Raw genomic sequence first — 14,312 nt, forward strand, 5'->3', positions numbered from 1 at the left:
TAACCATTTTAATTGACATGTAGTCAGTTCTAAAAATATAATGGATCCTCAAAGGAAGGACCACACGTTGCAATACACACATACATATATTTAGCTAGCTAGAAATACATACATATAAGGCACACATCTTGTGGCTTATTAGGGCCAATCCCAAAGGAATGAATGAAATCAGCGATTGCTCAGTCGGGATAAAATATAAGCCACATATATACTTAAAAATATTCCTAGCAAGCACATTTTAAAAAGTAAAAACACACAGTTAAAATTAATTTCAACACATTGTATTTAACTCAATGTAACAAAGATGTCATCCCTACATTTAACAAACAAACACCTCGTTGCCAGTCATTCGGTTCCGAAGCACGGAGACATCCTACAAGACGGAGGGGAAACGTCTCACAGGGTCCCCAAGGCTGTCAATCTTCATGGCAGCAGATGCTGCGTCTGCCTCCCACTGAGCAGCGGGTGGGTTTGAACCATTGACTTTTCACCAGTACACCACCAGCTCTCTCGTTTTTTTCTAACATAGAATCTCTAAAAATCATGGTGGAGAAATTTTACTTTTTTCCCTTACCAAGTAAGTTTTCAAGATTCAGTGTGTATTTTGCAGTTACCTGTACTTAGAAATACTGTGATGGAACTGTTCATGACTCATCGGGACCCTACATCTACGTCATGTTTTCGAGGCTTTGTAAATCTTCATGGGAGCAGACAGCTTCATTGCTTTCCCTCGGAGTGGCTGGTGGGCTTGAACCACTGACCTCGTGGTTAGCAGTCCAACAATTATCTGACAGCACTACCATAGCATATTTCAATTAGGATCAAGCTCAGATCAAGAGCTCAAGAGCCACATGTGGCTGGTGACTGCCCTACTGGACACAGAGGACAGACAGACATTTAGAGCTATGGCTGTCATATTAGTATAATATACTAATATCGTATACATAAGAGTAAAAAAGACCTCATGCCCCTCAATCAATCTGAGATGTTTACATGGATGAAAGTGAATAACAATAGCTAGCTTGTGATAACATTTAATTGAAGTATAAGCTCAAAATAACATGACAGTTTGGATGCGCCAAAGTCATCTTGATGGCAGCGTCTGTGAATAGAGGATGGGCAGATGGGCTAGACACAGGTGCTTGACGGTATGTGACAGTGACTTCACCCTGCCAGCCTCGGAATCATGGTGCTGACAAATTAAGAACAAACAACTCTGACCAAATAAACTGATGACTGTAATCACCCACCCCCAGCTGACAGGAGCCCAGTGAATGGATTTGTTTGTGGCAAGCAACTCTTTTATCTTTCGATACCTAAGCAGAGAGTTATCCAGCTTGATGGACTTTCAAACTTAAAGAAACGGTAGAAACCTAAAATAACTTACCTTCTAACAGTTGGCTCACAATCTATAATTCCTGGATCCCAGTTAGCTGGAGTGTGAAATCCGGTGAGCACAGCTCGGGGGTGGGGGCCTTCTGCATTAAAGGTGCAGACGTGGGCATGTTCAAGAGTGAAACGGGGGCACTCTCAATAGCTGCGCTTGGGCAGCAGGGATGAGGAGGCCTGTGTGGTAGGACTATCAAGCAGATACAGCAGCGTCCCTTGTCCAGAGGCGTGGGCTGCTGAAAGACCAGGCGTGTCCCCATTACCTCTGCATGGCCACAGGGGCTGGGAGGACCAACACGCATCGATCTGGGCGAGCCAGCTCTGCCAAACCCCCAAGCATTTTAAATTGGTTTGAATTTGGGAACAGGGTTCCAGATGGACAGAGCGGGACTTTGACAGCCTGAATGTATTTACTGAAGAAAAGAAATCATTGACAGACTAAATTTAACAGAGGAAAGGCCTGGCCTGCTTGTCCTCAGAATGTGACTTTGTAATTGTAGCCTCCTTGAGACAGGCCTAATCAATTAGAAGACGCTGATTTTAACCAGTTGCAGGCTCATTACTCTGCATTCCAGTTTGTGTTGATGAAAACCCGTTTTGGTCTGTGGCCTGGAACTCCAGTGCAGCCCTTCCCGTGTCCTCTTAAGGCAAACACATCAGATTCTTTTCTTTTTTTAAAATTTGACGTTGCCCTTCTCACTTTTATTTTAAGAAACCCACTGGGTGAATTGGAATTACTGTTCACACAGAACAACTGTGTGTGTAGGGGGGGGGGGTCTGTGGGCCATACCCAGAAACAAGCAGAACTGCGACCATGAACGAGGTCAGAGCCCACGCAGAAATCCATGAGACATGGGCTGGCATGGGGGAAGTCTGCGCTGTCTCTGAAAGGCAGGCCCCACCCTTAAACGAACTCAGCTCAGTTATCCACACACAACGGGACTGCAGGAGCTCTCCCAGTGACGGCAATGACCTAATGCGCAGAGCCAAGGTCTTCGAAGACAAAGAGAAGGCTGTGGCGTTCCCGCTCATTGGTGAGTGATGAAGCAGAAACCAGCGCACTCGTTTCCAACCCGACAAGTACGAACATTCCACTCAACAAGGACAGCTTTCCTTGAGACGTTTCGATGAAGACACCATCCCAACATTCTGTTTAACTGGGACATTCAACCAGTCTCAAAAAGCAGGAGGCGGATGGGAGTGTGTCAGAATCCCTCCAAACTCCACTTTCATTCCAAAGTGTGCTGTGACTGTGAATCATACCTGGCTGGTTGCCCTTTGCAGGTTTGTCAAGGCAGCAAGTCAACAGGAAGACAATATCAATGTATACAGCTCTGGTCACTAAACATGGGTTTTGCCTGGGAAGGTAAAGAACAGAGTAAGTTGTTTTAATCTCCCCTGAGGGCCAGGCCATGGGAAGGACGAAATGGACATTTTCTACTAGGCATGCTATGGGGCTAAGTGAATTATCGCAAATGTTTAAAAACAAAACAAAACTATGAACAATTATCAATGGTGAGAAAGTCAGCAATTCAAAATCCAAGGGCATAGGATGGCGTTCTAGGCTCTCTCTGCATGATCGATAGCGATCAAAGTCTCTGCTCGGGCTCCCAGCGACAGAAACGGAAAGCAAACAGACGGGCTAACAAAAACGAACATCCTATCCCAGTTATTTTGAAAACAAGTTGGCAGAACCATATTCTCTTATTCCCTTCTTAAGAAGACATATGGACAAAAGATCGGTGGTCATGGAAACTTAGCACTCTGGACAAGGAGAATTACACTCACTTATGACAAACTGTATCTGTGAATTTAAATTAAGGAGCAGACAAGCATTAACAAGCATGGGAACTGATTGATTGATTGTCTTTCCCCAGTGAACGGATGCGTTTCTTCTTTCAGTATCTGGGGGAAGCTTATATCAGAACCAGACAGTGGCAAAAAGACAGTGGGCCAGATTTTGGCAGTGGGTGGGGGGGGGAGGAGGGAGGGCTAGAGAGAAAAGGAGTACCGAGAAATGTCTTTTGAGAACAGTGCTGAAGGTCTCTAACCCTGGCCTCAGTTCACAGAGACCATGACCACGAGGACAGTAGGTAGCGTTCCAATATCAGTGTACGTAATGTCTTCATACTTACCTGAGCAGAAATTGTCCTTCTGTATTAAAAGTAGATTAGTTGAATGAAATGAATAATGATAAAAAGGCAGTAGGAATAGACCTAGGTTTGAATCCCACCATTGCGACTCATCTGTAAGAGCTGAACTCAGTCTCTTGTCCTGGAAAATGGGAACGACAGTCTCACGTCCCTGGCAGGGGTTGTGCGTGTTCGGTGTGATACAGCAAACAAAACGTTGCCTCGGTGCCGGGTCCTTGCTGGATGCTAAGCTTTAGTTCCCACCTTTCCCTGCCTGCCTCCAGTCTAGGTTAGGGCACAGCGTGACACTGGCACACAGGTTGTGGCACGCGGGTTTTCCAGTTATCTTTACCCCTAAACCCTTCTTCTGGTTCCCTACGAATGAACACTTCAACCATGTCCCTGAAGCTTGCTTATTCACACCTCAATCTTGGTTCCAGGTCTCTCAGAGGCCGCTAGCCCATTCTAAATCGCTCCCACTGCCTTGCTCCCTGTATTCCTACCCTACCATAACCACTAGCTTATATGTGGAAATTAGACCTGGCCCAATTTCACACCTGAATCTAGCTTTTGTTAAAAAAAAAAAGGTGGGGAGACACTTAAAAAGCAGGCAATGTAGGCACATGACCTCATTAAGGGTACAAAAAGGCTGGCAGTAAACCCAGGTCCCATTGCACACCCTCATCCCCGGCCCTCATTCTGTTTGTGAGGCGCTGTTCCTTACCAGAGCACCCGTTCAAGCACACCCTAGCCACTGACAAACATTGATCATTAGCTTTCCTACTTGTTCACTTTTACCTAAATTGTGGTTTAAGATAGACCAAGTTATGAGCATACTTTTCCACTAACATTATTTGGAATATCCTAAAGATTTGGTTTTTTAATTAAAAAAAAAAAAAGGTCCCTCATTGACCCATAGCCCGACAGAGGACAACACCGGAGACAGTGTGGGAACTACACCCGATTTGATCCCGCCACACCGAGGCAAAACACTAAGGGGGTGCAACAGAACAGCAAGGGAATGGAGCGGCGAGGTCCCCAGGGAATGCTGAAGGTGGACTTTGGGGCCAGGGCGTGGTGCCCCAACAGACTGGACCGAAAAACACTCCTAAAGGTCAACAAACAATCCTTGAACTAACCACAAGCTTTTCTTTCTTGTTGTGTTTTTGTCATTGGTTTGTTATATATTGTTGCTTGGTTTTGCTCTGTCTTGTTTTTGTGCATATTATCTCCGCAGGTCTGTCTAACTAAGATAGGCTGGATGAACAATCTGGAGGAGAAAACAGCGGGACCGACAGTTCTGGGAGACATGGGAGTGGGGGAGGTGGGGGGGAAAGGAAGTGGTGTTAACAAACCCAGGGACAAGGGAACAACAAGTGATCCAAATTGGTGGTGAGGAGGGTGTGGGAGGCCTGGTACGGCATGATCAAGGGTAATGTAACAAAGAGGAATTGCTTAAACCCTGGTGGGGACTGAGCATGATAGTGGGACAGGAGGAAAGTCAAGGGAAATAAAGGAAAGAGCTGGGAGGCAAAGGCATTTATAGAGATCTAGATAAAGACATGTATACATGCAAATATATATGAGGATGGGGAAATAGATCTATGTGCATAAATTTTAGGTTTAGTATTAAGGTAGCAGAAGGACACTGGGCCTCTACTCAAGTACTCCCGCAATGCAAGAATACTTTCTTCTATAAAACTGGCATGCCATGATGCTCACCTTCCTGACATAATCACTGAAGACAAAGCAGGTACACAGCAAATGTGGTGAAGAAAGCTGATGGTGCCCAGCTATCAAAAGATACAGCATCTGGGGTCTTAAAGGATTGAAGATAAACAAGCGGCCATCTAGCTCAAAGAGCAACAACGCCCACATGGAAGAACACACCAGCCTGTGTGATCACAAGATGCTGAAGGGATCAGTTATCAGGCAGCAAAGAACAAAAAATCATATCATTGTATGCTCACCTCCCCAATGCGATCACCGAAGACAAATAGGTGCATAAGCAAATGTGGCGAAGAAAGCTGATGGTGCCTGGGTGTTAAAAGAGATAGTGTCTGGGGTCTTAAAGGCTTAAAGGTAAACAAGCGGCCATCTAGCTCAGAAGCAACAAAGCCCACAAGGAAGAAGCACACCAGGCTGTGCAATCACGAAGTGTTGAAGGGATCAGGTATCATCAGAACAAAAAATCTTACCATAGTGAATGAGGGGGGAGTACGGAGTGGAGACCCAAAGCCCATCTGTAGGCTCAGGGAGGAGATGAGTCAGACAGGGTGCGATGTAGAAACAATAAAAAATACAACTTTCCTCTAGTTCCTAAATGGTACCCCCTCCCCCTTATCATCCGAATTCTACCTTGCAAGTCTGGCTAGACCAGAGGATGGACACTGGTACAGATAGGAACCAGAAACACAGAGAATCCAGGGCGGATGATCCCTTCAGGACCAGTGGTGTTAGTGGTGATACTGGGAACAGAGGGAGGGTGGCTTGGAAAGGGAGACCCAATTACAAGGATTTACATGAGACCTCCTCGCTGGGGGACGGACAACAGAAAAGGGGGTGAAGGGAGATGTCGGACAGGGAAAGATATGACAACATAGTAATTTATAAATTATCAAGGGTTCATGAGGGAGGGGAGAATGGGGAGGGAGGGGGAAAATGAGGACCTGATGCCAGGGGCTTAAGTGGAGAGCAAATGTTTTGAATGATGAGGGAAATGAATGTACAAATGTGTTTTACACAATTGATGTACGTATGGATTGTGATCAGAGCTGTATGAGCCCCTAATAAAATGATTTTTTTAAAAGGCTACCGCTCCATTTTATGGGCAATACTTTAAAGTTTCTATTGTGATTTAGGGGATGGTTTAGGAGCCCTGGTGGTGCAGTAGGTGATGCAGTGGCTGCTATCCATACCATCAGCAGTTCAAACCCACCAGTCACTCCGATGGAGGAAGATGAGACTTTCTATTCCCATGAAGAATGACAGCCTCAGAAAAGAAGCCCATGGGGCAGTTCTACCCTATCCTTTAGGGTCACTAGCAATTGGGAATTGACTTGATGGCAGTGAGTTCAGGTTTGGAGGTGAAGGTTTACAGTGTTACATTCAACAATCCTACACATGTTGTTCCATTTCATCTCTTTCCAATCCTTCAAGGTCCCGTCCTTATTCCACCTTCTCCCAGTGGTTCCTGTCTTCACTCCTCCTTTTCTCCCAACCCTCTGTCCTCTGTCTCTAAACGATTAGTCGAACATGGGGGTGAGTTCCGTTCCCAATGTGAGGTCTCTATCTGACCAATGAGCCTGTCTCTTTCATGATTCTGAGTTTTCTTCTACAGTTTTCTGTTATTTTATCCATGGCCTTCGAACATGATCTTTTTCAAAGCGTTTGGTAATGGTAGCCAGGCACCACCCAGTTCTTCTGATCTCAGTGATTCAGATTGTTTCAGAATGCTTGCTACTGAAAATAATGTTCCAATAAATAAATATACTATACATAATACAGTATGTATATATATTTGTGTATATATAAGTGTGTATATATATATATTTATAATGAAATGAACACATTTGCAAGTGAGTTAGTGCCTATGAGTCAATATCCAAATGAGAAATCCCTAGAGCAGAACTCTTGGACCAAGGTTTTCACAAAGTCTTTAAGATTTTGACTAGAATTTGACAAGATATTCTCACAAAAGGCTGGGTCAATTTACACATTCGCCACCAGTGTCAAAGAATTCTAGTTTTCCCATAAGGTGGACAAGGTGCATTACTAAATGTTTTGCTCTTTGCTAAGAAAAGTGAGAGGTTTCATTATGAGTGAAAACAAACAGAAAAGGACATTCCCACTTCCTTTCCTGTGAGGTGTTCCTTTCAGTCCATTAAGTTATTCATTTCCCCCCTTTGATTTGTAGGGAATTCTGCCCTCAGTTTGTTCACATGTGTTGCAAATGTTTTCCCAGTTTGCCACTTGCCTTTTTTAACTTTCCTTATCACAATAATAATTATATATATGCATATATAGTTGCAAATTAGAAAAGTATCGTTTCTGCTGGGTTTTGTGTCATGCTTACAAGGTCCATCTCTTCTTTAGGATTATAGATAGCAAAGCTTGACAATAAAACAGCACTATTGCATTTGAACATGTCTCTAGTGAGATCATTCTCAGTTCTACTGGCGAACAGCCGGGACTTTCCCACATCTTTGCCCCACCCCTCTCCCTGCCGATTAACAGGCCGCCCAGAGAGGAAAGGCAGACCCCTATGCCAGGAGTTAGCCCTGGGGCAGAGAAGTGAAGGAATCCTCAGGTATCTAGCTCAGGGCTGAGCAAAGGGTCTGTAGACAGCAGTGAAATGTGCCCTGACCACCCAGCTGTGGGGTATGTACTGGGGAGGCTAGGCACCTGAGATGGTTTTGACCTTGGAGACCTTTATCCAGAGATAAGGACAGAAACAAAGACAAACTCCGACGTGAAATGTAAAGAGTTAAGAGAACAAATACATCAAGGTACATTGGAGATTTGGAGAGGGTTTCTACAGGGGCTATGCTCATTCTCATTCCAACTGGGCATGAAAAGGGGGAAGAATGTGGATAAACAAAAATCAACAGGGGGAATTTGAGAGGGGCAGTGGAAGTGAGAAGAATTAATTTGGCCTGTCCAGGGGCGCCAGGGAAAAGGCCAGGTTTTCTGGAGATGGGCTATTGCATGTTAACTGGCTGCTCCTAATAGATTAGTGCACTGCTTGCTCCCACGTTGCCTCCAAGAACTGCAGCTTCTTATCCCGGATATTTTTCTACCTGTGGAATCATATAAAACCATAAAGGAAGTTTTTGGGACACTAGCTTGAGTTTCAAGTCTGAGAAAGCCTAGTGTCCACAAAATGTTTAGCTAAATCAACTTCCTTGGTGGCTAAGAGCCAAGTAGTAGACCCTTCAGCCACTAGCGTTCCTAAATTAAACTCTTCTTTTACATTTCTAAATGATTGGAGGGAAACGTTGACAATCATGCTCAACTGCTAACCTAAAGGTTGTTGGTTCAAACCCACAAGCTGCTTCACGGGAAAAAGATGAGGCAGTCTGCTTCCATAAAGATTTATAGCCTTGGAAACCCTATGGGGCAGGTCAACTCTGTCCTATAAGATATGTATGAGTGAGCTCCAATGCACTGACAATGGGTTCTAGTTTGGACAGGCTGCTACTGCATCTTCCCTGGACCTAGTGCAGCCAACCTCCTGGGACACTTCAGTGCCCACACTAGTCCCCTGTGAGGCACTGGGGCACACCTGCTGTAATGTAGTCCCCTAGATCACAGAAGGTTCCCTAAACGCTGCCGTGCTGGATTCCACACAAATCAAAGGATCCGAGGCCACCTAGGAGGCCAACCATGGCTTCTCTGTCCAAACCGACTCAGAGGGAAATTCTGGCCTGGAGCCCACAGCTCTTGGCCCCAGCCCCGAGGGCAGCCACAGCCACAGCCGCCTAACAGCCCTGTCTGGAGTCACAGAGCTGGGTTTCAGTCTGAACTGGCTTCTCAGTCAGGAAAATACATTTCCCCCCTCTGTCTTTTTCTCTTGCTAGTACTTGGTGTTTGTTCTGACTTGGAAATGGTATCCTCCGAGTTCAGGGTGAGCCAAAGGTTTGTTCTTGGTCTGGCAAGCTACTTTGATGCTGGGACTGAAATTTTGGAGAAGAGCGAGCCAGCTGGATAGGAAACAAAGCCACAGGCCTGTGGGGGGCTTGGGTATTTTTTTTCTCTACCCCAAAATGGAAAAATCCTGGTATGGGGCATTGTATATGAAGACTGAGTGTTTGAAAAAGTCAGGAGTGGTCAGGGTCTAACAGATGGGCTGAAAAACCAGCAATAGTGGCTTTAGTAGGAGTGGGAAGCAGGTAGTATGAGGACTCAGTTTACATCTCTAGAATGAAAATGGGGGGAGGCTTGATAAGCATTTTTACTTTTCAACTCTTTTTATCATTTCTTTCAGGACAGATATCTGCCTTAGGGGCTGATTTTTGCTTTGGGAAATCTCTGAACTTCATTAACCCTCTTGTCCTCTCTCCTGGATACCGGGAGGGGTAGGCAGTGAGAGCAGGGTTTCCCAGACACGTCCACAATGGCTCTGCTGTTTACTGGGCGGCAGGAGCTCTTGGGACGCCTGTGATAAATTATTCACTCTCCTGTCCCTTCCGGAATCCCAGTGGCCACAGACTTTTTAACTGAGACCTATTCATTCAGAAAATGTTTACTAAGACGCTACTGAGAGCCAAGAGTAGGACCAGAGTTTGAGAATATGAAGTTGAAACAATTCCATGCCCTAGCCACTGCCCTCAAGGAACTTAGAGTCTAGTACAGTGTTTTCCAAACGGCGGGTTATGAGCCTTTTCGTTGATTATATAATCATAAAAGAGTGGGTGGGTGGGTATAAAGGTGGCAAGGAAGGAGGGAACCAGAAAGAAAGTATAATCTGAGTGCACCACAAATACTAAGGTAAGTATTATTGCATTGGCTCATTGTATAGCCATTTATGTATAGGAGATGTGTGCAGAATGAATTACTAGTAAATTATCTTCTGTAGAAGGTGCACATAACTGGTTGAATACAACAATTTTAAGGAAAACAGATGAATTTGTTCTAACTGCTTTCTTTTTTTTTTGAAGGACTAGTTTTATTATGTACAAAAACCAGCCATGCACAAGCTAGCCCAGCTTGGTGGCGAGTTCTTTGGCCTTGGCCTTTTCTAGCTTGGCGATTCGGGCCACTGATTTGGGGCCCAGCACATTGCCACCCCAGTGGCGGCGGATCTCGTCAAACCTGTCATTATAGTTGGTCCTGATGGCCTCCACCAGCTTAGCCAAGGCTCCTTTGTCTTCCGAGTTCACCTGTGTGAAGGCAACGGTGGTGCAGGTCTTCCTGTGCACCAGACGCCCCAGCCTGGCCTTGCTCTTGATGATGCAGTAGGGGACCCCCATTTTACGGCACAGGGCCGGCAGGAAGACTACCAGCTCAATGGGGTCCACATCGTGCGCGATCACCACCAGCTGAGCCTTCTTGTTCTCCACCAGCGTGGTGACGGTGTTGACCCCCGCTCGCAGGACAGGCGGCCTCTTGGTGGGCACGTCCCCTTTGCCGGCAGCCTTCTTCTTGGCCCGGGCCAGCAGCCGCTGCTTCTTCTCCTGCTTCGTCTCCGGCCGGTACTTGTGGGCCAGCTTCAGCAGCTGGGTGGCTGTCTGCTGGTCCAAGGCCTGGGTGAACTGGTTGATGGCGGGCGGCACCTTCAGCCGCTAGTACAGGATGGCGCACTGGCGCTGCAGCCGGATGTAGTGTGGCCACCGGACGAAGCGGGTGAGGTCCCTCTTGGGCTGGATGTCCTGGCCGATGCCGAAGTTCTTGGGCCGCTTCTCGAACAGGGGGTTCACCACCTTCTTGGCCTCCTGCTTCTTCACGACGGCCGGCGCCGGGGCCACCTTCTTGCCCTTGGCCTTCTTCCCTTTCAGCATCTTGGCTGGCTGGACCTAACTGCTTTCTTTTCTTTAAGAAACCAGTCCACATTCTACTGAATGGCATCAGTAGCCACGTGTGGTTTCCCAAGTGAGAGCAAACACTTTGGCCAAGGACATGCTTTAAAAACGAAACATCATAGATCTTGGGTAAGTATCCCTGCCATGCCCTATTTTCTTAGCAGGCTGTTTATATTTTATTGAGACATTATTTTAAAAAATTAAGCTTTCATGATTATATGTGTGCGTGTGCACATATACAGACACAACATATTGAGTCATGTGTTAAATTGTATTTTTTAAAATTTAAGCAGTTTTATTGGCACATAATCCACAGATCATCCAATCCAGTACTTCAGTCATATCAAGAAGCGTTGTACCATCATCCCCACAATCAATTTTACAACATTTTCTTCTTTCTTGTACTCATGGTTATTGACTCCCTAACATCCCCCTACCCCTCCTTCATCCAGTGACTGTCTACAGATTTACCTGTCCTGGATTTCGTATACAGAAATACATACTACAAAAGGAAGGGAAAAACAAGTCTAATAGCAATAAAAGAGAAACCTCAATTGAAAAGAAAGTAGAAAATCTTAAAATTAGAACTACTTTAAAATAGATCAAAAGGGAGATCAAATGATGAGGTGTTAGCATTTAACCTAACTACATCTGCCATGATCTACCTCCCAGCACTCTGTATGACAGTAAAGCTACATATTCACACCCCTGGTCCGTGGTCAGAGGGGATTCACTGGAGCTGAATCCACGTGTATCTCTCCTTCACTTTGTTTTGTGTGTAAAACATAAACAGCTTTTAAACGGTCATTTCTTGTTGTGAGTGGTTGTCAAAAAGCTGTACATGCCACGACTTTAGTCATACTGGAGGGTGATCGCGGCCAGCAAAGCGGGGGCGGGGCGGGCAGACCGAACTGTGAGAATGGACGATGAGGACTGGGCTGGTCCGGAAGTGCCTCGGCAGACTAGAGACTAAGGTGCAGTCGGACAAAGGAAACAGGACGTCCAAAGACTTGGGTACGTGACGACATGTTTGGAGAATAACGTGCAGAGGGTGGTGATGGTGCTGGTGAGCCACCAGGAAATGAGACCGGATAGGTGAACAGAGACTCCAAATGGGAGCACTTAAGAGTGACCTTTATGAGCTCCCAAAGCTCGACGGGTCACTGTGGGAATGCCCCTGTGGGACTCAGTTAGTCTGAGCCACAAAGCACCTGACTTAGAATGTAGAACCATTTACTGAGTACCCACTGGGGAATATCCTACTTGGAACATAAGGGGTAGGGACGGGATAGGCGCTGAGCTTCGCCAAACTTCTGTTGGGAGGGTGAGAGGTATATGGAGGAAAGAAAACTATCAGAAGTCATGGCCACGGGTCTGGAAACACAAAACAACAAGGTGGGCATAAAGGGACAGGCAGGACCCCAGGAGGAGGACCCACAGGAGCAAAGACGCAGAGGTGGGAACGTGCTGGTCCCGCGCAGGCCGGCGTGAAGACTAGGGGATCAGGTGGTGCAGCTGACAGGCTGGTGGCTTAGGTGACTCCAGGTCTGAGTTTGGTCAGGGGCTCCTCACAACCGGGGTGGGCTCTTCTGCAATCCTGGCTCACACGGACTGCTTGTGGCCCCTTTTGCACCAGGGTGAGCATCAAGCACTCACTGCTTTTTGCCACCGAGCCCGCAGTGGAGCTAAGGGAGCAACATGGTGGGGCTATTAAGCCAACCAAACTCACTGCCAACTCCTAGCGACCCTATCGGACAGGGCAGAACTGCCCCCATGGGTTTCCGAGACGTAACTCGTTATGGAAGCAGAATGCCCCAGTTTTAGAACTGCTGACCCTGCAGTTCAACTAATAACCTCTGCGCCACCAAGGCTCCAGGGTCCCAAACCAGCCAGACGGAAGAAAAGCAGAAGAGGAGAGTAGATAGGAATAAGAAGGCAGGTGAGAAGTGAAGAAGGAGAGAGGAAGGAGGAGGAGGAAGAAACACTGGGACAGGACAAAGGTAGAAGAGGGAGAAGGGCAGAAAGTCTAGAACAGTGGTTCTCAACCTGTGGGTCACGACCCCTGTGGTCAAGACACCTATTTCGGATGGTCTTAGGAACCAAGACACTGTTCCTCTATCTGTCTCCAGGCGGGGCCGCCCACATGCAGATACGCCCACCTACAGACTGTTACCCATGCCACACCATGCTTCAAGGCAAAATTGCATTGATTTCATTAGAAATAACTATTTCGCAATATATAATTACAGTTTGTTTTTGTGATTCATCACTATGCATTATGTTCAATGTATAACAATGGAAATACACTCCACCTATCAGATATTTACATGACGATTCATAACAGTAGCAGAATTATAATTATGAAGTAGCAACGAAAATAATTTTATGGTTGGGGGTCACCACCACATGAAGAACTATCTGTATAAGGTTGCAGCATGAGAAAGGTTGAGAACCACTGGTCTAGAACATGCTGCCATGACCCCCATGGAGCTACCTGTCTGCCAGACCAGGCTCACGTCAAAGCCTGCTCCTCTAGAACACCTGCCAGACACACCATCAGAAACAGCCTTGTAGGACAGCATGACGGCTGTCTCAACATCAGACATTTCGCTGACCTTCCTCTGGTCGCCCTGCGATACCAATGGCCACCCTGTTGTCCCGGGCAGTGGTCACTGTCTGTGCAGACCACCCTTGGCCTCTCCTTCCATTTAGTTACAAAAGGAGGCGCTGTCTCAGGGGATAGCTATTAGGGGCTTCTTTGATGTAGGCCACAAAAAGCCCTGTAAACATGGAAGTGTAAATTAAATAAAGAGTCCCCCTCTCTGCCTCTTCTGCCCCCCACCCCCTGTTCTGGTTTCCATTTTTACCACAGCCCCCCAGCCAAGCAACCATCACATGGTATTCTGTGGAGAAACAATAGAGGATTTGTTTAAACCAACATGCCAAACAGTCATGAATTGCAGAATATATATTTTTAAACAAGTTATTTTCTCCCACTGCCACATCCAGAACTCAGCTCTGCGTGCGGGGCCAGCTGGCAGCAGCATGTAGGGCCTGGCTGGCTCTCGGGCTGCTCGTTTACCTTGCACCCACCCCCCTGCCCCCCCAGGCCGGTGACCGCAGAGCCCCGTTTTTATGGCAGGCTACACGAGCCAGCCAGCCAGCCTTTCTTGGACTGGAACTCTGCGAGTGTTTATGCTCACACCCACCCAGACGCTGCCCCGCAGCCTCCCAGCTGGCTTTTCCTTTTAAAGGGAAGCCATCCTTAGGC

General features: G+C 46.6%; 1 protein-coding gene and 1 pseudogene across 3 annotated transcripts in view; both read right to left on the minus strand.

The window, feature by feature from the left end:
- THADA (THADA armadillo repeat containing) overlaps positions 1–14,312 on the minus strand; it is a 385,109-nt gene that overhangs the window by 101,494 nt on the left and 269,303 nt on the right. For all 3 annotated transcript variants that reach the window (XM_075535368.1, XM_075535369.1, XM_075535367.1), the window contains exon 31: positions 2,653–2,747. In XM_075535368.1, coding sequence (XP_075391483.1) covers positions 2,653–2,747 — 95 coding nt within the window. The remainder of the gene's footprint in view (positions 1–2,652; positions 2,748–14,312) is intronic.
- On the minus strand, positions 10,163–11,031 carry LOC142430666 (large ribosomal subunit protein eL8 pseudogene; annotated as a pseudogene).

This window comes from Tenrec ecaudatus, chromosome 17 (genome assembly GCF_050624435.1).
Source record: "Tenrec ecaudatus isolate mTenEca1 chromosome 17, mTenEca1.hap1, whole genome shotgun sequence".
Classification (NCBI taxonomy): Eukaryota; Metazoa; Chordata; class Mammalia; order Afrosoricida; family Tenrecidae; genus Tenrec; species Tenrec ecaudatus.